Source organism: Thamnophis sirtalis, unplaced genomic scaffold (genome assembly GCF_051295495.1).
Source record: "Thamnophis sirtalis isolate CommonGarterSnake01/CBP01778 unplaced genomic scaffold, rThaSir2_p1.2 scaffold_7, whole genome shotgun sequence".
NCBI lineage: Eukaryota > Metazoa > Chordata > Lepidosauria > Squamata > Natricidae > Thamnophis > Thamnophis sirtalis.
In genome coordinates, this window is record NW_028261387.1 from 36955519 (window position 1) to 36977492 (window position 21974).

The 21974-nt window shown below is 45.2% G+C and overlaps 1 protein-coding gene across 2 annotated transcripts in view; it reads left to right on the forward strand.

Annotated features, from left to right (window-relative positions):
• MOB3C (MOB kinase activator 3C) overlaps positions 1-21974 on the forward strand; it is a 55041-nt gene that overhangs the window by 4646 nt on the left and 28421 nt on the right. For both annotated transcript variants that reach the window (XM_087719714.1, XM_087719713.1), the window contains exon 2: positions 21284-21974. This exon is cut by the window's right edge and continues 12 nt beyond it. In XM_087719714.1, the coding sequence (XP_087575840.1) occupies positions 21569-21974 (406 nt within the window). In that variant the 5' untranslated portion in view covers positions 21284-21568. The remainder of the gene's footprint in view (positions 1-21283) is intronic.

Consider the following 21974-nt stretch of genomic DNA (forward strand, 5'->3'; position numbering starts at 1 on the left):
GCAACCGTTTATTCAAGCAGAGTAACTAAGATTCAACGTGGCATGGTTCGCGCCAAACATTTATACCCCCGGGTTTGAACAATGGGCCAATGGGGCGTCGAGTAACCCGGCCAATCGGGGAAGGGATTGAACCGGCTCCACCCGAGAGCCAATCAGAAAGGGGGATCTTACTTCCCGCGCTAGTATTCAACACCCCTCCCCCCCTAGTTAAGCACCCTCAAGAAGGGCAAACGTAATCCTGTAGATAGGTGGGACGATGACGCTCTCGTCCCGACCTTCGTAACTCCCCGGCGGTTGTCGTCGGGAGGGGAATCGCCAGCGGAGACATGTCTGTAGCGGAACGGTGGTTCTGCGACGCAACCCCGAGGGATGGTGTGTCCGTGACAGCAGGAATGTCCGACGATTGACCCGTGCAATCTGGTTGGGATATAGGTTCAAAGTCTCGACAAAGGCTTCGAGGGAAGGAATAGCCAAATGAGGCGCGTCTATCCGAAAAGTTCGTATCGGCTTGTCCCCCGTTTCCCGAGGAGGGGAAGTCCGTTGGGGATAAAGTCATCGAGGGTAGCTCATGCTGAGGGCGAATGTCTGAGGGGCTCGGGCCGTCTGTTTCCGCGGGGAGGCGTCGCCTTAACTGGTCCAGGTGGCGCCTCCATTGCGTTCCGTCGGCCAAGCCGGCCCTGAAGGAACAGGGGCCAGTCAGAGCTGTGATGGTTGCGGGAACCCACCGTGGATCCCCAGAAAAGGAACGAGCCCATACGGGATCCCCTAACTTAAACGTATGGGAAGGAAGGGCCCCCAAGTTGCTCGGTAAATCCCCTGCGTAAAGTGGATGGAGCCTATCTAGGGGGGTTCGCAATCTCCTACCCATCAAGAGCTCCGCAGGACTTTTATTAGTCGTTGGACAGGGTGTAGAGTGCTGGCTCAAGAGATAGGCCGCCACTCTCTCCTGCCAGTCCCCCTGGTCCATGCGACCCAAGGCTTCTTTAGCTGAGCGAACTGCGCGCTCCGCCCTACCGTTACTAGCTGGATGATACGGGGCTGTGGCCGCGTGTCTAATCCCTTGTCCGGCCAGGAATTCTTGGAACATAGTGGAGGTAAACTGGGGCCCGTTGTCTGAAACTATCACATCCGGTAGCCCATGTGTGGCGAACATCTTACGAAGAGCCCTCACGGTACTCTCTGCTGTAGTGGAGGTCATGAGTACCAACTCCACCCACTTAGAGTAAGCATCTACCACTATCATAAAGTTTCGGCCGTGAAAGGGACCGGCGAAATCAATGTGTAAACGGGACCATGGGCCTCTAGGGATTTCCCACTCACGAGGGGCGGCTGTGGGGGGATTCGGCCTAGAATTTTGGCATATTCTACAACGACCTACATAATCTGCGATTTCGGAATCTAGCAAGGGCCACCACACATAGCTGCGGGCTAACGCTTTCATTCGCGCTATGCCTGGGTGGTTTTTGTGAAGTGCAGGCAGGATTCGTGCCCGCAGGGCTGTGGGGATCACTACCCTATCCCCCCAAACAAGGCAACCCCCGTGAAGGGCAAGTTCAGCTTGTCGTGCCTTAAATGGTCGGAATTCTTCCGCTATCTTTTCTACGGGCCACCCCCTCAACACCCATAGAACTACTTGGGATAAAACGGGGTCAGCCTTTGTACAAGCTGCAACATCCGCAGCTGAAACGGGGAGGTCGGATTCAGCAATAGACAAAATGGAGAGAGAGGGCACGTGGGCTGTGTCCGTCTGTGGCAAGGGACAACGACTCAGGGCGTCTGCGTGCCCTAGCTGCTTACCCGGACGATATAACAGCGTATATGAATACGCCGCTAAAAACTCGGTCCAACGTGTCATGCGGGGAGACAAAATGGGGGGGGGTTGGCTTATCGCCTGCCAATAGGCCTAGGAGCGGCTTGTGATCCGTAACAAGAGTGAAATTCCTACCGTAAAGGTAGTCATGGAATCGCTTAATGCCGGACACTGCAGCTAGGGCTTCTTTATCAATTTGGCTATAATTTCGCTCCGTTGAAGAAAGCGTCCGGGAGTAAAAGGCTATGGGGGCCTCTGAGCCGTTCGGGAGAACATGGCTCAGAACCGCCCCTATGCCATAGGGAGAGGCGTCACACGTTAAAACTAGGGGCATCCTGTCGCTATATTGAATTAGGACTGCTGACGAGGTTAAAACATCCTTTATAGCCGCGAACGCCTGCGCTTCACGGCTACCCCATTTCCAGGCCGCTGACCGGTCAAGCAGTCGGTGTAACGGTTCAGCTAACGACGCCTTGTGGGGAATAAAAGGGGCGTAAAAATTTAAAAGCCCCAGGAACGCCTGCAATTCCGCCCTAGAGGTGGGTGCAGGAGCGTTTTTTATGGCCGCAACTTTCGAGGGAGTGGGGTGGATGCCCTGTGCATCGATGAGAAATCCCAAAAACTCTACTTGGGAAACAGCAATTTCGCATTTACTGCGCTTTAGCTTCAATCCGGCCTCCCTAAAACGTGTAAGGACCTCCCGCAGTATTTTTTGGAGTTCCGAGTGACTAGGGGCTGCAACCAGGACGTCGTCAAAATAAGGAACGACGCCTGGGAGCCCATGGAGCAACCGCTCCATGAGACTCTGAAAAATCCCCGGGGCGACCGAGACGCCAAATTGGAGGCGGCGGCAACGGAAAGCCCCGCGGTGGGTGACAATGGTCTGGGCTGTAGCCGCATCGTCGTCTACGGGAAGCTGCTGATAGGCCTGTGCCATATCCAGCTTTGCGAAAATGCGGCCTTGCCCTAAAGAATGGAGTAGATGTTGCACTACAGGAACAGGATATGGATTTGCCTGCAGGGCCAAGTTGATGGTCGACTTATAGTCGGCACATATCCTCACCGATCCGTCGGGTTTGACCGGGAGAACTATGGGGGTTTCCCAACGGGCGTGATCTACGGGCTCTATTACCCCCTGCTCTAGAAGCTTATCCAATTCAGCGTCTACCTTTGCTCTCAATGCGAAGGGGACCCTACGCGCCTTCAGCCTAATAGGCGCGACCTGGGGATCGAGGCAAAGGGAAATGGGGGTGCCCTTGTAACAGCCCAATTTCCCATCGAACACATCTGCGAACTCATCTAAAACGCTATCTACGGTACGGGGGACTACCCTGTGCACCCCTTCTATGGTGAGGCCCAAAGCGGGAAACCAATCTAACCCAAGAAGAGCGGGCAGGTTATTCCTAACAATTAAAACTGGGAGTTTCCCCTTAAAATCTCCATATTCCACCCGAATGTGGAATATTCCTGCCGTGGGAATCCCATTTCCCTGGTAATCTAGGAGGGAGACCCCAGCCGGGCGCAATTTACTCTGAGGAACCCTGGGGCAAAGACGGGAAAACAAAGCCCAAGATAGGAGGGAACGGGAAGACCCAGAGTCCACCTCCATTCGGCAAGGCTGACCTTCAAGACGAACGGCGGTGCTAATTTTACGACCACCGGCAGGGACGTGGGAGGCCCGGTAGACCACGCACTCAGCGCTGGGGAGCTGGTAGGTTGAATGGCAGTCCTCAGCTCGCCTCGCTAAACGTGGTTGTCGGTGGCGTTGCGGTGTCTGGCGCTGGTTGCTGGGCTGCATAAACGATGGGGCTGGCATGAGAGCCCGGCAGACCTTGGCGAGGTGTCCTTCTCCTCGGCAACGGCGGCAGACGGCGGAACGAAACGGGCAGGATGCGCGGCTATGACGGCCGCCGCATCCGCGGCAAGGTGCGTTTGAGGCTGGCTGAACGGGCGTCGGTGGTTGCTGGTGTGGCCTCTGCTTCGGCTGCGTCCTCATCTGTCCGACGGTTTCCTCCTCCTCATCTTCCGTGGGGGAGAGGTCGTCTACGAGGTTCGCCTGATTGGAAGGCCCCACAGCGGTTTGCGCAGAGGTTTTCAGCTGGAGGCGTTCCATATCGGCCGTGGATTGTTCAGAGAGCTCTGCTGCTCGCGCGGTCTCCACAGCTTGCACCAGGGTAATTTTGTGGTTTCGGAGCATACGGCTGCGCAATTGCACGTCGCGGACCCCGCATACAAACTGCTCCACGAGGTTCTCCTCCAGGTCTGCAAAATCACATTGGGCGGCCACTGTGCGCAATGCCTCTAGAAACTGGCTGATGGATTCGTTAGGCTTCTGCACACGGCGGCGAAAAGTGAAACGGCGTGCGATCAAGGAAGGTGAGGGAGCGTAATGGTCCCTCAACCTGGACATCAGCTCGTCCCACCCAAGTTTGTAGGCTGGCCTCGGAGCGGCCAGGGCTCTCGCAGAAGCAAACATGGACGGCTCACAGCAGGACAGGAAAAAGCTGCACTTCTCCTCGTCGGTCTGTGCCCGGTTCTTTGACGCGATTAAATAACATTCGAACCGCTCCATGAAGCCGTCCCATGATTCTCCGGCAGACCCAAACGGCGCGAAAGGAGGAAGCGCTGTTGCCATTATGGTGCAAAGCCAGAGAAAGGGAGGAAGAAAGCAGAGAAGATTTTTGTGTTCGCTGCCGGCGTTCCTGACCTGAAGAGCGTGGTTCAAACGCGGAGGCAAGCTGGTTTGTTCTTCTCTGTGGTCGCGGGAATCTCATCCCACCTTCGTCGCCAGTTTTGCATCTTGGAGCGGAGGAAAAGGACGCGACAAGGAGGTAGTAAAGCAGCAACCGTTTATTCAAGCAGAGTAACTAAGATTCAACGTGGCATGGTTCGCGCCAAACATTTATACCCCCGGGTTTGAACAATGGGCCAATGGGGCGTCGAGTAACCCGGCCAATCGGGGAAGGGATTGAACCGGCTCCACCCGAGAGCCAATCAGAAAGGGGGATCTTACTTCCCGCGCTAGTATTCAACAGGTGGTTCCTATTTTTCTACTTGAATTTTTACATGCTTTCAAACTGCTAGGTTGGCAGAACATGTAAAAATATACAGAGCTATTAATTCAGTTTAAAACTTCTGTCAAACTTCTTAACCATAAGTCCTATTCTGTGAAAAATAAAAACAAAAGACCAAATCAAAATCACCAGTCAGTACTACTCCTATTTTTTCCAAGGTAAACTCAAAAAAATGCATAAATTTTGCAACCTGGAATCAATAGGGTAGAGATTCTATTCCATCAGTGGCAATGCACTTATTCCAGTGATGCTCCAGGGAGAGAAGCTAGGAAAAACATTCCAAAAAGATGTAGATTTAGATGCCAAATGTATATAAAACTAATCTATTGAAATCACGGGTTCTTCTCCAAGTATGACTAAGTTTGGAGAGTCAGACAGTATGGAATTAACCTTGTATTTCAATATTGCTTTAGGCTTGTGTAATACTCCTTGGGTTCAGGATTGGCTAGACTTCCAAAATAGTTTGTATTGATGAAAGAAATGTCCTTCTGGGTTCAGCTCCAAGTGGGGAAAAAGACACTGGAGACATGGAGGCTGCTTGGAAAGATGGTTTATTGTTGGACAGGGTCACATGGCTTGAGCCCTGAACAGGTGATCACATGCTTCAATGTTGGTGGAGAAGAAGAGAAGGGCTGAAGGAAGGGCTTGCTAGACTTTTTATAACCTCTTTAGTCCCACCTCTCTGTTTCCTGTTCCTGTGTAAGAAATGTATTCTGATTGGTTGTCAAACTCCCATAGGGCCATGCAGGCGCAACTCTCTGGGCTGTGTTTTGAATCCAGGTTTAGTTGAGTTCTCATATGCCATGTGGTCAGTTGAGTAAAGGGCCAATATTATCATGCCTTTACTCCCATCCGCCCTTGAGCTGCAGTGGAGAAGTCTTTATTATGTAAAATGGACTAGCTTGGACTTCTTAATGGCCAATTAACAGTGGGGATGGGCAGGAAGCTACAGGCAACTATTCTGTCTTTTAAAACATGTTTCTTTCTTTTCATATCCAGAGAAATATTCTGCCTTTTCAATATTTCCTAGGATATTTCATTTTTCTGGGAGAGGGCTGGATGATAACTTCCCACAGTACTAACAAAAACAACTTTCTGAATTTCTTTTCTTTTTCTTTTTTTTTTTTGCCTTTAGTGTTTAATTCTCTTTTGGCTTTTATTTATTAGAATTCATTTCTTGCCAGGCAAATGTAATTGGCTTGCTTTCTTCTCCAACTTCTCTCTCTCTCTCTCTCTCTCTCTCTCTCTCTCTGTCTCTCTGTCTCTCTCTCTCTTTTCCTCTCTCCTTCTCTCTCTCACACACAGAGGCTAATTACCTCTTCTCTGACAGCCATTTTCTTAGAACAAGCTGTGGAATTTTCCACTGTATTTAGAGCTGAATAAGTGGTCTCTAGAAAGCAAATGCACCAAAGCAAATTCTGTATTCAAACTGCAGCATGGTCAAAAGGGTAGCAGCTTAGCAAGCACTTTCAGAAAAAAGAATTGCAAGTGGATACAGTCAACAGACAAAAGATTCGTTTCAGCATTATGATAAGTTTCCATATGTAGGTTGCAAAATTCCAGATCACAACTAGTTAACAGCAAAAAATTAGAGGTTGACAGGATTTTTGTAGTCCATATCTATTAAATCTTCGCTGCTGCTGCTTCTTCTTCTTCTTCTTCTTCTTCTTCTTCTTCTTCTTCTTCTTCTTCTTCTTCTTCTTCTTCTTCTTCTTCTTCTTCTTTTGAGTCCGTATTGACTCTTGGTGACTGCCTAGACTGGTCCCTACAGTTTTCTTGGCAAGGTTTTTTTTTGGAAGTAGTTTTCCATTGCCTCCTTTTTAGGGCTGAGAACCACTGACTGGCCCAAAGACATTCAACTTCATGCTTAAGCCAGTATTAAGAGATCATGGCCCCAGAGTAGTATGTTGCTTTGACAACTACACTAAACTGGCTCTATGGCAATGATAGTGAACCTATGGCATGCATGGCGGAAGTGTCATACAGAGCTGTTCTGTCCCCCCTTCTCCGCTTGTTAAACAGACGACAGGCAAACAAACTTAAAAGGAACTCTCTTTATCAGTTCTCGGCTCAGACTGGCTGCGAGCCCAAAAATAACATAAATAAAGTCTCTGACTAGATAACAGAATACCAAACAAAAACTCTTACAAGCAATGCACTTCTCCAAGTGTCTTCTTGAATCAGGGTTACAGAAAACAAAGCACTTTTTCAAGTGTATCTTACATAAACCACGACCGATGATCAAACAATGCTGAACGAACCAAGGAATGTTGACTCCTGCAACTAGGGCGTGGTACCATCCCCATAATATGAGCCCCAGCTGCATAATTAATCTTGCATCCTGAAAAGACTCACAGAAGACTGCTGCTGAGTCACAACACAGAGCCATCTCTCCGGGCATGCCAGCTGTCGCCTGTTGCAGTTCCAGCTTCCGGCATGCATGTGTGCACTGGCCAGCTGGTCTTCGCATGCACATTTACCCAAAAAATGGAAGTCTAAATGACATGTGCACCGGAAACCAGTACTTCAGCTTTCTGGTGCACACATGCATGCCAGGAAACTGCTCTTCTGGTTTCCGTTGCTCCTGCATGTGTGCGCCAGGGAGCTGCTCTTCCAGTTTCCAGTGCTCCCACACACACGTGCACATGCTCCTGTTTTGGCCCTCCATGCCAAAAAGGTTCATCAACACTGCTCTATGTCATACATTGTTGTACCTGCACCAAATTCTCTCCCAGCTTTGATGTTCTTCTCAATTTTCAGGATAGCTACCTATATTTACCAAAATAATAAGTATCAGCATTCAACGTATTTAATAGTAGAATAATAATTGACAGCCTTTACATCTCTCTAGAGCAGGAGTTTTAAACTCAAGGCTCGTGGGCCGTATATAGCCCATGGGATGCTTAAATCTGGCCCATGGGACCACCCTGGAAACAGCAGAGGACTTCTGTCAGTGAAAATGGACCTTGGGAGAGCCTCATGCAGCCCTCCCAGGCTCCATTTTTGACCATGCCCTCTGCCAGCAAAAATGGAGCTCTGTTTTCATTGGCAGAGGGATTCAGGAAGCTGTCTTTTCTTGTCCCTGACACGACTGACGTTGAGCTAGCCATTCCCACCCCAACCACACCCACCCTGGCCCCCGACGTCAAACACAACCCTGATGTGGCCCCCAATGAAATTGAGTTTGACACCCCTGCTCTAGAGAATTTAATTATTGATTTAAAAGGTATTAAGTATTGGGAGCTGGGAAATTTTGATAGTATTTGTTGGAGAGCAGTTTATGTAATTTAATATTCTAACTCAAAAGTCAACTTTATTTGAGATTAATCTTTTGAACATAGTCTTCTACCTCAGTGGTCCTTGTGTTTTCTGGCTTTGTGGCCCAGCTGCAGTGGGGGGGAGAGGGGAGGTTTCTTGTGAATGGTAGGTGGGCACGTGTGAACATGTGCAGCTCCAATTGTGGGAGCCCTGGGATGATGCACATGTCGCTCATGTGAAGGGAGCTTTGTCTACGAGTTCAATATGACTGCCGCTCACAAAGAGGAGCTTCATGCATGAAGGCAAGCAGCCACTGCTCATGCAAGGGGAGATTCATGCATGCGCATGCGCTCAGCCACTGCCTGTGTGACCCAGTTCCGAACAGGCCGTGGCCTGGTAGTGGGCTACAGCCCAGGGGTGGGGACCCCTGTTCTACTTCATTTATTGTCTTGAATAATATTAAACCCTCCAGCCAAGTTCTGGTATTAGCAGCACAAATTGATATGTATAATAGCTGTATCTAAAAAAATACTGCTTTATTTCTGTTTTACAATTTATTAATTCATATTCATACATTTACAACCAAACATCTGTTTTCAGCATCAGCTTCTAAGGTTTGGAAGTAGATCTGTGTTCATGATACTTGATGGTCTTTGGGAACAATAATCATGAAACTCCACACCAGAATTCTAGAGATAGTGAATGAATGCCTTGTTCCTCACTAGAGTCTATTTTTTCAGTATAGACATGGCAATGAATTCTATATTCAGCAAGGAGGGATTATTAGTGGCAAACTGAGCTCTGATCCTTTGGTATATATAAAGTCAAAGATATAACTGCAGAACTTTTTTTTCCTAACTTTTAAAAAGGAAGATATGAACATAAGCAAAACTCCTCCCACCCATTTGTTTGAGTCTTTTTGTCTGGGTTGGTCACTCTAATTTAGGCGTGTCAAACTCGATTTCATTGAGGCCTGCATCAGGGTTGTGTTTGACCTGGGAGGGGGCAAGGGGTCTAAGGTGACCAGATTTTAACATTGGTAAAGAGGGACACCATTGACTGGGGGGGGGTTCTTGATTTAAAAAATTGGGACTTTTTTAAAACACCGCGGGATGCGGGACAAATTGTTCGAAAGTGGGACTGGTCACGCTTAGTTTAGAGGAGACTGCTGAGGAATTTAGGATAAGGCAATATAAGTTACTCAATCTACTTGCAACCCATCTTCAGATCATTAATTTTGTGGTTATTTATAACTGCCCTACTCATTGATTTTAAAATATTACTACAGTATGTTGTGTTCCATCACTGGATACACTGTTGGCCTCCTAAGTGAAAGTTTAATTCTTAAAAGGACATTGCAGTTCTCCAGATCTTCATTCACCTTTTTTCCACAACTCCCACATTCATCCAATAGTGGTCTATATCAGGGGTCACCAACCTCTGATCTGTGGACCAGCACTGGTCCACAGCATGCCAGCAACCGGTCTGTGCAAACAAGCAAAGCCCCATCCACGGCACGCGGGCAGCACACAAAACCACATACACTCTGGTCCACAGAAATACCTTTCTCCATGTAAACGGTCCCTGGTACCCAAAAGATTGAGGGCCACTGCAGTGGTGCAATTCAGCCAGTTCTATCTGGTTTGGGCAAACTGGTAGTGGTGGCGGCAGGAGGCTCCGTCCACCCTCCCGGATGTCATCACATCCCATTTTTGTCACTCTGCACATGTGCGGAAGGTCCTGCGCATGCGCAGAGGTGGCATGTGGGCTCACATTTGTGACCCGGTAGCAAAGGTAAGTTGATTTCACCCCTGAGTCACTGGTCTATATTGTTCACCTATTGTTCTATAACAAAGTCTCATATTGAAGAACTTATGTTTAATTTCCGTCTAGGTAATTATTATATATTCATGATTCATGAAACAACTGCCTTTCTCTATTTATCAAAACCTCCTTTCAAAATTCTACAGACTTAAAACTGTAAAAACAAATCATACAGAATGTTTGTAATTTTTGCTTTTTACAAGAAGAATTATTTCATTGAGTGGTTGCATCCCTCCCCTGGTTTCCCCTCTTAGGCATTATGGAAAGAGTCCAATAGACCTCTACTAAAGATGTATGCCTTCTGAATGCAGGACTTTTCAATAAACATTTTAGAATTAATAGAGATCAGTAATTAATCCTTCTTGGGGGCTCTGGTGGTAAGCAAAAGTTTTATTTATTATGGTTCATCAATGTGGTTTCTTTGCTTTGGCTTTGGTGTGATGAAAGAAACAATTGCTTACAATCTGTAATTGATAAAGAGTCTCAATCAAATCACACAAAGCCAAAAACAATCTACATTGTATAGATCAAATTTTGAGACAAGGCTTACTGCTTTCTAATGGAAAATGCTAGCAGCCTCTCAGGCCTATAAAATTATTTCCTGGAGAGCACAACTTTGATGGGGAAAGGGCAGATGGACATAGTGAAGGCACCTTCTGAATGCTAACATTCATTTAATAAAACCAAAGTATTAAAAGCTGACAAACTGAAAAAGAAGAGTGATCACTTAAATGGACCAGAAGCCCTTTACAGTGCAACATAATTGAAGCCTGGAGGATTGTTCCCTCTGTGCTTCTTTAAAACAGTATATGTTAGAATAGAATAACAGAGTTGGAAGGCACCTTGGAGATCTTCTAGTCCAACCCCCTGCTTAGGAAGGAAACTCTACACCATTTCAGACAAATGGTTATCCAACATCTTTTTAAAAACTTCCAGTGTTGGAACATTCACAACTTCTCTCCTTGATTAGTTTCCACCCATTGCTTCTTGTTCTACCCTCAGGTGCCTTGGAGAATAGTTTGACTCCCTCTTCTTTGTGGCAACCCCTGACATATTGGAACACTGCTATCATGTCTCTCCTAGTCCTTCTTTTCATTAAACTAGACATACCTAGTTCCAGAAACAGTTCCTCATATGTTTTGGCCTCCAGTCCCCTAATCATCTTTGTTGCTCTTCTGACTTGTGATTGTTTTTCTCCTTTATGACCACTGCACCATCCTCATGACCACATGGTCAAAATTTGCTTGGCACCTGGCATGTGTTCATGATAGTTGCAGTATCCAGGATTATGCGATCACCATTTGTCACTTTCCCAGCTGGTTTCCAACAAGCAAAGTGACCGGGAAAAGCCAAACTTGCTTAATGACTGCATGGTTCACTTAACAATTGCAGTGACTCACTTAACAACTGTGGAAAGAAAGGTCATGAAATGAGCAACCGTCTTGCTTTGCAATGGAAATTTTAGGGTCAATTGAGGTTGTAAATCGAGGTCTAGTTGTACAGTATATGGAAATAATCCCAGTCCCTTAAAATTGAAGTCTGCTTGCCTTGCATTCTAAACAACAAAGTATCCAACCATTTTTTTCTTAAATATTTTAAGCAACTGTTGTACAAAATCTTCCAATGCAATAAGCTTAACACTGTATCCTGAAGTGTTGGAATATAAAAACTGTCTCGTTCACATAGTATGTGAAAATAGCAATGAATTTAAATGTACAAATTTAAAACTAAGTTTGGAGCTATTGTTTATTAGCCAATGTTGCACTCTATTTTATACAAAATGCTTCCGTATCAGAAAACACCCATGTTCTTCTATTCCAGACACATGTAATGACCCCAAAGGACAGCTATTTGTCTATGACCTTCTATAACAAATTCATGGCTTTATACAGAGATACAATAATATCAACACCCAACTCTGCTCACTGGGTAATTTCAGATAACTGCTATTTGAGGAGAAGTTTTAGAAGTTAGAAGTTACTTGCAATCTTGTGGCAAGTTTGCTAGTTTTGCAAAAGGAGAAAACTACACAGCCGTAAAAATAATTCCTGTTGCTCAATGCAGCTGTGCTGAGCTGCTTTCCTGGCACGATTTGGAAGATATTTGGTCACAGTAGATCAAATATGGATAAGAGAGCCAGTTTGCCTAGTAGTGGTTCAGGCACCAGACAAGAAATCAGGAGTTTCTAGTCCCATTTTTGGCATGAAAACCTGCTTGGATGAAATGAGGCCAGTCACTCTTTTTTTCCCCTTCTTTCCTTCCTTCCTCCTTCCTTCCTTCCTTCCTTCCTTCCACCTTTCCTTCCTTCTTTTCCTTCCTTCCTTCTTTCCTTCCCTCTTTCTTTCCTTCCCTAACTTTCTTCCCCCACTCCCTTTCTCTGTTATGGGGAGTCGGAAGGAGCATTAGATCTGCTCACCGCCTTAAAAGTGGAATTTTTTAAAAATGGCTTTTTTTAAAAGTGATTTCAGCCAGGATGCCTTCAGTACTCACCCCATCCGTCCTCCCGTCCTCTTTCCAAAAAGTTGCTATAAAAAGCCAGCGATCCACACCCCCTTCTCCAGCGTTCCTGATTGAGGGGCAGAGTCTGAGACAGGTGCCTGGGTGTGCCCTGTTCCCCCCTCAAGGCTTCGTGTTAAAGCCAAAAAGGACCTCCATAGAGATGGCTCCGGGAAGGCAGGGCAGGGACGGGACACTGGAGAGCAGCGTTTGCCTACAGCCTTGGGGGAAGGGGGGTGTTTGCAACCCTGCCCTGTTTGGCACCCCTCGTTGCTTGAAATGGGGTGCTCCATTTGGGGGGGATGCTGGAGGTCCAAATAAGAGGCGGGCTCAGCCTCCGCTGGGATGGAGCAAGCAGAAGGAAAGGCAAGAGCAGGGGGGGGGGAGGATAGGTCCTACGGGAGATGGAGACCCCCCCCCCGCCGGCCCTTACCCAGAAGGCGAGTCAGAAGCAGCCCCAGCTGGACCAGCAGCCACCACTTGGTGGACGTCTCCATTCCATCCCTGACAAAAAGGGGGGGAGAGAAATCTGGGTGGGGGATTCCACGCAGAGGGTGCACGCTCTGGTGCTGCGCGATGACATGTGGGCTTGTCTAACTGAAGGAGATGGGCGAGGGACGTGGGAGTTGGGGCGGTCTTTCCCAAGTGCCGGAAAACGTGCTTCTTTGGTCGCCCCGCAGTGAGACTCGGGGGCAAGGCGGAATAAGCTTGCAGGCCGAAGGAGCTCTGCCTTTGACTCAGGAGAGGGTCGGAGGGGTGTCCGGAGACTCGGGACTTTTTAAAAACGCTGCGGGACCCAGGACAAATTTTTCAAAAGCGGGACTGTCCCACGAAAAGCGGGACGGCTGGTCACCTTAGGTATGGCCAGCTCAATGTCACTTCTGTCGGGGGCACCTGTGGTGGCCCGAGTGCTCTACCAGTGAAAACAGGCTCCCAAGCTCCTTTTTTGGCTGCAATGGCCTCCTGCAACCCTCTGCAGTGAAAATGGAGCTCAGTAGGGCTGCATGAAGCACTCCCCCATTCTGTTTTCATTGGCACAGGCACTGCGGGCCGCCCCATGCTATTTCAAGGCTGGCCCCATGGGCCAGATCTAAGCACCTCACAGGCCGCATCCTAACCCTCAGGCCTTGAGTTTGACATCCCTGCTCTAATTCATAAAGAATTTGGGTTTTGGCAAGTTCTATAAACGTATAGAGATGTATAATTATATCCTCCACATCCTCTCTTGGTCCATGGATGTCCATAGCTTTTGAACATTTATGAAATTAATGCACTAGAGCACAGGTGGATCTGAAACAATCTAACAATTCCACAACCTAAATAAATGAAATATCGATTAATACATTAGATTCCCATCTACCACATTCAAATTACATTTCAGTGGCAAATTCTGAATGGTGTCTGAAGGGGAGACCCTGGGGAAGATTTGGTGTGAGTGGATGAGAGGAGGCTCCTGGGGGAGGTTTAGGGTGAGTGGATGAGATGCATTTGTTTAATTTTTATAACTAAAGCCATGTAGGCTTCAGGATAGTTTTGGTACCTTCACCAACAACTTAAACCGAGATCACAACAGGAAGGGTCGTTCATATTGCACAGCAAAAAACACAATTAAGCTAGACAAAAGTCCAGCTGCTACTTCCTGCCTTATATCTATTGCCATTAGGCTGTTGTCAGGTGTGTAGTATTGAAAGGCTGAGTGAAACCAGAAGATTTGTGAAACTGGCAACCTTCATTTTCCTCACAGACTCCATTCCATGCTATACAAATGTTTGCTTAACATACATTTTGTTCCTGAGTTGGGGAGGAAAATCTACACAGTGCTAACGTCTACTCATAAGTCTTCAGAGTTTTCTCTAATACTTCTACGCACAGTTGTAAAATGTTGCTAGAAAAAGAAATCAGCTCTAAGATTTTTTGACTAGTAATGCTAGAAACTTTAACTCTCTCCAGCAGATCCCCCAAAGTGACTTTCTCATGACCTTTAGAAGGCAGGGAAAATTTCCAGCCAGAGAGCAGCTAAGATGTCTCTGTAGGACTTCAAATATCCAGACAGTGGTTGCTCCTGATTCAACATACCCAATCAAGGAAAACAATCCTATTTGGACCCTGATAGTTGTCTTGTGTGCATTTAGAGTAATGCCAGATTTGTTAGAAGTGGAAAAGTATTATTGCCATTTTACAGATGTACATTTGCCCATTTCTTAGTTGAATTGTTGTTTTTTACCCATCTGGGACTGAGAATAGCAGCACAATGACATGAAATTTATTAGCCATCCCAGACCTGCTCTTTTGTTTGTTTGTTTTCAAGTCACCCAATTCTCTTCCAAGAAATAAATGAGAAAGCCTAACACATTTTACAGACTTTGAAGCTACAGAGGGAAAGGGACAGAATAAAATACTACTAATTTCCTTGCCGGGAACATCCAGCATCGCCTAGAGTCATCCAAACATGTTGTAATGCCAAAATAGCATGGATGAGGAGATGATTTTTATTACTTCAGTGAAGGATGGTGGGGCTGTGAACACCATGGAAATCAACAGTAAAGAAATGGTCTAGCATGCTTATGCTTATTATAGCTGAGGCTATAACAGCCAGCTTTGCTAGGAAATTCTGGGAGTTGAAGTCCACAGGTCTTAAAGTTGCCAAGATTGGAGATCCCTGGCTTAAGCTTAAGTCTCTATTATTCTTAGGATGGCAATGAGATGAAGGTAACATAATGGGAACATAGCAGAAAAGAGATATTGCCAAAGCATGTTTACAAGTGGTGGGTTTCCATTATTTTTTACTACCAGTGCACAGAAGCATACAGGCAGATGGGCAGAATCTCCCACCACCGCCACTACTAGTTTGCCCACTCTGGGCTGAACTGGCAGAAGCCCACCTTCACCCCAAATTATACATTTGGGGAGTTTTGTGTCACTCAGAATCAGATGATAGAAGCATCTGAAAGCCACATAAATCAAATAAAAGATAAGTAAACACCACACTTTCTACTTATTATAAATCCTGGAATTGAATGTATGTAATCAACTGAAAATACGAATTAATAGCACAGCCAAGGAAGCAGATATTTGTCATATCAAGAAACTACTGTAGGGATAAATACTATGGATAGGAAATGAATCAGAGCCTTTGTGTTTTCCATCTATTGTGCAGCCAGGGAGATGACTCTCTTTTTAGCTAGGGAGTTTGAGTGCAGACAAACTCTAGGTCACTGCCACACCACAACCCTGGGCAGTGCAAAGCCATGCTGATCCCACTTACATTTGCACATTCCAGGGAAGGAACAACCTTCTTTGTTCTTCTCACAGCTCTGTGGAATTTTGCAGTTCTTCAAGTGTGTTACTTGCAGCTGCTCTGTGCTCCTTAAAAAAGCAGCAAGAAAAGAACAGTCAATGTGCATCACTCACCTTCACTCCATCAAAATGCAATGGGGCTGGGAAAACTTTTGGAGGGTTACAGAATTTTTTTTATAGGACAAAATTAAAAGCATTAAAAAAACAAACCAATATCTTATGAAGCACAGTCTCAGTACACACAAATTCAGACTAACTCGCCACTTCTAGAGTTTTCAGAATTATACAAATGTGTACCGGTGGTCTATGACCTACAACCATTCATTTAGCAACCACTGAAAGTTACAATGGCACTGGAAAAAAGTGACTTATGGCCAATCCTCACACTTATCATAGTATCCCCCAGGGTCACATGATCAGAATTTGGGCACTTGGTAATCAGCATGTATTTAGGACGGTACATGGGATGTTGGTTGGACTGCTTGCTTATGAATAGTTATTTTTAAAATAAAAAGCTGACACCACTGAAGAAAGTAGAGGAGACCGTGGGTTGAACCGTGGCTTTGCCACCTACCCTCTCCCTCCCTGTTCTGTTGTTGTTGAAAAATTGTCATTCTGTACCAGTGGTGGATTGCAGACAGTACGCCCTGGTACAGGCATACCGGAGCCTGCCCGAAGCACCGGATACCGTTCCGGTACAGTGCTCCAGAGGGCCCACCCACCTGCCCAAGCTCCTTACCTGTCTTTTAAGGTTTCTGCATTTCCGTGCATGCGCAGGATATGTACAGCGCCTTCCTGATGCTCTGCTGAGCAGCTGGAGCGTCTCGGAGGCTCACGGAAGCGGTAAAATGCATGTGCACGCTGCATGTGTGTGCGCATGTGCACTGCTTGCATCCATGTGGACGCCACTGGGCCCGTTCCATCCATACCAGTTGGAACAGGATCCAGAACCCACCACTGTTCCGTACTTGCGCAATGGATATGTATCAGTGGTGGGATTCAAATTTTTTTACTACTGGTTCTGTGGGTGTAGGTTGGTGGGCATGTCGTGTCTTGGTGGGCATGGCAGGGGAAGGATACTGCAAAATCTGCATTCCCTCCTGATCAGCTGGGACTCAGGAGGCAGAGAATAGATGGGGCCAGTCAGAGGTGGTATTTACCAGTTCTCCAAATTACTCAAAATTTCCACTACCGGTTCTCCAGAACTGGTCAGAACCTGCTGAAAGCCACCTCTAGTGTGTATGTGTATTGTCTTGAATTTGCTCTCTGCCTAAAGGGTAATGGAATCATGGAATCATGACCTGTCATATTGAATTCACTCACTGGCTGTCACATATACCATTCTGATAATTTCTGCCAGTAGGTGTTTTCCTCTTTATCTTTGATTCCTTTTAATTACTTACAGGGTTTTCATTTAAATGCAGATTTGATGGGTGTTTATAAAACTTCTGTTATTTGCATCTGTATTGACGATCCTTTCAGAGACTGATCATTGAGATATTCTAAAAATAAGCTGCCGGATATAGTCCTAGCCACAGTGGAAGTGTTTCTTACTAGTTTTATGCACAGCTTGTAGCCTAAATGTTCAGAAACAATCCCCCCCCCCCCTGGAAGTCTATTTAAATAAAGGATATAATAATGAAGCAACCTCCCTGACAGGAAATAACCAAATAATAAAACTTTGCTCTAACATACAGAAATGTCAGATTCAGCAGAAAACTACCACTTCCTCGTGATTCCCCTCGCTTCCTCTTGTTAATAGTGAGAAGCAGCAATGTAATGTAATTGCTGTATGATGTGGTAAACTGAATTAGATTCAGGAGTTGGATAATTTCTCTGTGTTTGTCTCTTTAATCTCCCAACTCCTGAAATTATGCACATAGTCCTTGATTTATGACTATTTGTTTAGTGATTGTTCAGATTACAACATCACTGAATGGGACTTATGACCATTTCCACTTACAACCGTTGCAGCATCTCCATCGTATTCCATGATCAAAATTCAGGCACTTAGCAACTGACTCATATTTATGACAATTGCAGTGCCCTGGGGTGATGTGACCACCTTTTATGCCCTTCTGGCAAGCAAAGTCAATGAGGAAACTGACTCACTTAATAACAGGGTTGCTAACTTAAGAACTGCAGTGATTCACTTAACAACTGCGGCAAGAAAGGTTGTGAAACAGGGCAAAATTCACCAACTGTCTTGCTTAGCAGCAGAAATGTTGGTCTCAGTTGTGGTCACAAGTCGAGGTCTACCTGTATTCCGTTTAATAAAATTAATAACTTATTAAAGTTTTATGCCATCCGACACTCAATGATTCTGGGCACCTTACAACAATCAAAAAAATTACATTAACATTAATAAAACCACTTGTTAGATAATATATAAAAATAGAATATATATCAATTTTTTAATGTTAGTATGATAAATGATATAATGACCAAATTGTCCTCAGCCTTCATTCTGTCAAAAGCTAATGCTAATAATATCATCTGCTCTTTGACAGATTAGAGCAGATTGATTTATATTTCAGTAGGGCTAGTGATTCATTTCACTTTGTATGAGCAATTTGTGTTAGCAGCAGTTTTTGCTAATCACTTGGGACCAGACCTTTTCTACTGTGATTTCAAAGGATATAACACTTTCAAACCAAATAAATATATGTAGGGGAAAAGAATTCCATTGCAGCCATCAGGCTTCCTGGGAGCAATAGCAATAGCAGTTAGATTTATATACCACTTCATAGGGCTTTCAGCCCTCTCTAAGCGGTTTACAGAGTCAGCATATTGCCCCCACAGTCTGGGTCCTCATTTTACTCACCTCGGAAGGATGGAAGGCTGAGTCAACCCTGAGCCAGTGAGATTTGAACCGCCGAACTGCAGCTAACAGTCAGCTGAAGTGGCTGCAGTACTGCACTCTAACCACTGCGCCACCTCGGCTCTGATAACTAAGAACTGGGAGGCGAATAGGTTGCATATATAAAAAGGAAAGTCTTTTTTAACTTGAATGTGACTCCTAGGGATTTTCATGGATACACCCATGAATAATTTCCAGTTAGGTTTGCCCCACCACAATCCAAGGCAATTCCTGTATCCTTTTCAGATCAGAGCAAACACACACGCCTCTCAGTACAGCTATCAAAAATGCAGCTTGATGTTTATTTATCAAATATCAGCAAAGATCAAAGACAGTTAATGGGACAAAAAACAGGCAAAATCAGAGAGAGAGATAGAGGAGGGAGGGAGGGAGGGAGCGAGGGAGAGAGAGAGATTAAAAAACAAGGGAACTTAATAACAATTTATAATCTAATTCTCCAGTGCAACTGGAAACGATATTATAGATAATTAGCATGGATAATAGACTTTGGCTATTTTGTTTTCAATCTTTTATGTATCTAACAGTTGCAGAATAAAGAAGGAAAGCATGAGATCAGTTGACCCTTCTATTCTGTATCATGAAAGAAACAATTTGGTGGATGAGGTACCCAACATGGAAGTAGTTGGTCATTATCTTGTCATATTAGCCTACAATCCTGGATTTCCTACATACAATCCTCTATCCATAGACTAACCAGAGCCAACCTTCTTAGCTTTCTGGATTAGCCAAGGTTGTATAGACGTTCCATCTGCTGAGACTGGTAGGTTCATGTGTAAAGGGGAATAGGATATATAAAGGATACACAAACACACAAACACACACACACACGTAAAATGGCACTTCTGTAGATTGATCTGTGGTATTAATATAAGTAAATGTCACCCTTGATCTTAACCAAAAGTTGAAAAATTGAAGTAGACAGATATTTTGCAGTGCTCTCACAATTTGGATGTAGATTTCCTGTTCAAAATGCATCACATCTTCCTCTTTCAAATCTCTGTTCATTTTAAAAAAGGGGGCATTTGGGAAAGAGCAGTGCTTGGCACTTCTGCCTTAGAACTAATAGTTAAATTTATACCGCTTTTCTCCATAGGGACATTGCTGAATTACAGCTGGAAGCCCAAGAGGCTTGTAAATGTGATTTGAGTCACAAAAGTATGTGAACTGCCAAACATCTGCATTCACAGGAGACGTCAAGGGAATGGCCAAACCAGTGACAAAGCAACAAAAATGTTTTCTTCTTGGGTTAAAGGCACTACAGCTGTTGAGGAAACCTCTCTGCTTCCCACCAGAAATGTAGAATTATTTTTAGAAATGCCTTGCTTGAGTTCTACTTTGATCTGACCTTCTGTTTTAAAACAGCTTCTGTGCAATGATGAATACATACAACAGTTTTCTGTTTTCATTTTGTCCTCATCTTTAGAGTAATGAAGAGATGCAATCAGGGGTGGGCTTCAAAAATTTTAGTAAGGGATTCTGTCTGGTTGCTGGTGGGTGTGGCCATGGTGGGCATGGCCTAGTCAGCCTCCTGCACCACAGTGGGGAGGGGGGCATTTTTTGCTCTCCCCGGGCTCTGGAGGCTTTGTTTGAGCCTCCAGAAGGGTGAAAACAACCTCCCCAGACTCTGGAGGCCCTCCGGAGGCCATAAACAGGCCTTTTTCCAGCCTTCCCAAGCCTCCGGTAGGTCCGTTTTTTGCCCTCCCCGAGCCTCCGCATGCGCCTTACACTACCTGCATCCAAAATGGGCTGCATGGGGACTCCTGGGAGGGATGGGGCCAGATGGGCAGGGCCAGCCAGGATTGGGATTTTGGGGTTCGCTGAACTACACAGAATCTTAGCTAGAGGTTCTCCCAAACCCTTGCGAACCCCCCAGCAGCCCAACCCTGGATACAGTGAACAAATTGCTTTGATATTGGGATTGGGGAGGCAGGAAAGGACTCTTTGGTTTCCATGAGCAATTCTGGGGACTATGGAAAACAACTAAAAGGAGCGGGAGAAGTGTTTTTATTGGGGCTTCATCAAAGTGCTTTTTTGTGCCATGCTTGCACCAAGCTCACATTTCCACTGAAATAAAGCAATGAGAGCCAGCCAAATGTTCGATTGGAGCACTTTGTTCTCTATCTTCATCAATTTCAACTCTACCTTACCAGAAGTGGTTTTGTGGAGGTGTTTGAAAAAGTAGGTTTCACTGAAACAACGAAACCCTTCATATAATTCACACAACACATTTTACCTATGAAGTTCCAGTAATAGAAGCTTGTAGGCTTAATTTTCTGGGAAATATGAACAGAAGAATATGGTCAATTTCCACACTAAACTTGGCTCCTGGTGAGTCATGAACAAATCCAGCTTTTTCTAGGGAACAACATGGACTTGTTTTGGCACTGCTTTCTTCTGTGATTCCCCACCTCCCACCCTGAATCTTGATCCAGTATAAGTATAGAGATTTTCTGGTGGTTATTCATATAGATGTGCCTCTTCTTGGCCACAATGGCAACAAAATATTTGATAAAATAGTCCTGTATTCTAATACAGTGGTCTTTTTAAAAAACTTTCTTAGGTACATGTTCATTGCTTTTCCACAAGTTACCATACTGAATCCTTCTTTCTTAGTTGTTTTTTTGTTTGTTTGTTTCATTTCAGGTTAGACCATTACTGCCTACCATTTTCTCCACATTGATGAAAACCAAAAAAGATGTAAGAGAAAAGGTCAGCTCCTTGTTAAATATATGCATGGATACTACACTTCACTTTAAATGTTGCTGAAATTTGTTGCCTCTGCTGGACAATTAAGTTAATAAGAAGAACTCTTAAAAAGATCGAAGAAGAATTGCCTGTTAATTTATTTTCCAAAAACTACTTTTTTTTCTACTTGAAAGTTTTTCCTCTGAAAAATATAATTGCCACCCTGGCTAATCCTAAATCAGAATGGCTCTATGCCTTAAGCAAGTTTTTAACAAAGACAAAACATTTCGCCCTCGTAAGAGATTTGAGCCGGGCACACAGCGGTTTGAGTTGTACAAGAAAGCCCAGGCTTCCCTCAAATCAGGACTAGACTTAAAGACAGTGGTCCAGTTGCCCCCAGGGGAGAACATCAATGACTGGATTGCAGTGCACCTCGTGGACTTCTTCAACAGGATAAACCTCATTTATGGGACCATATCTGAGTTTTGCACCGAGAAGAGCTGCCCCATTATGTCTGGTGGTCTGAAGTATGAATACCGATGGCAGGATGATTATCGATTCAAGAGACCTACCAAGCTTTCAGCACCCCATTACATGTGCATGCTGATGGACTGGATTGAGACACTAATTAATAATGAAAACATATTTC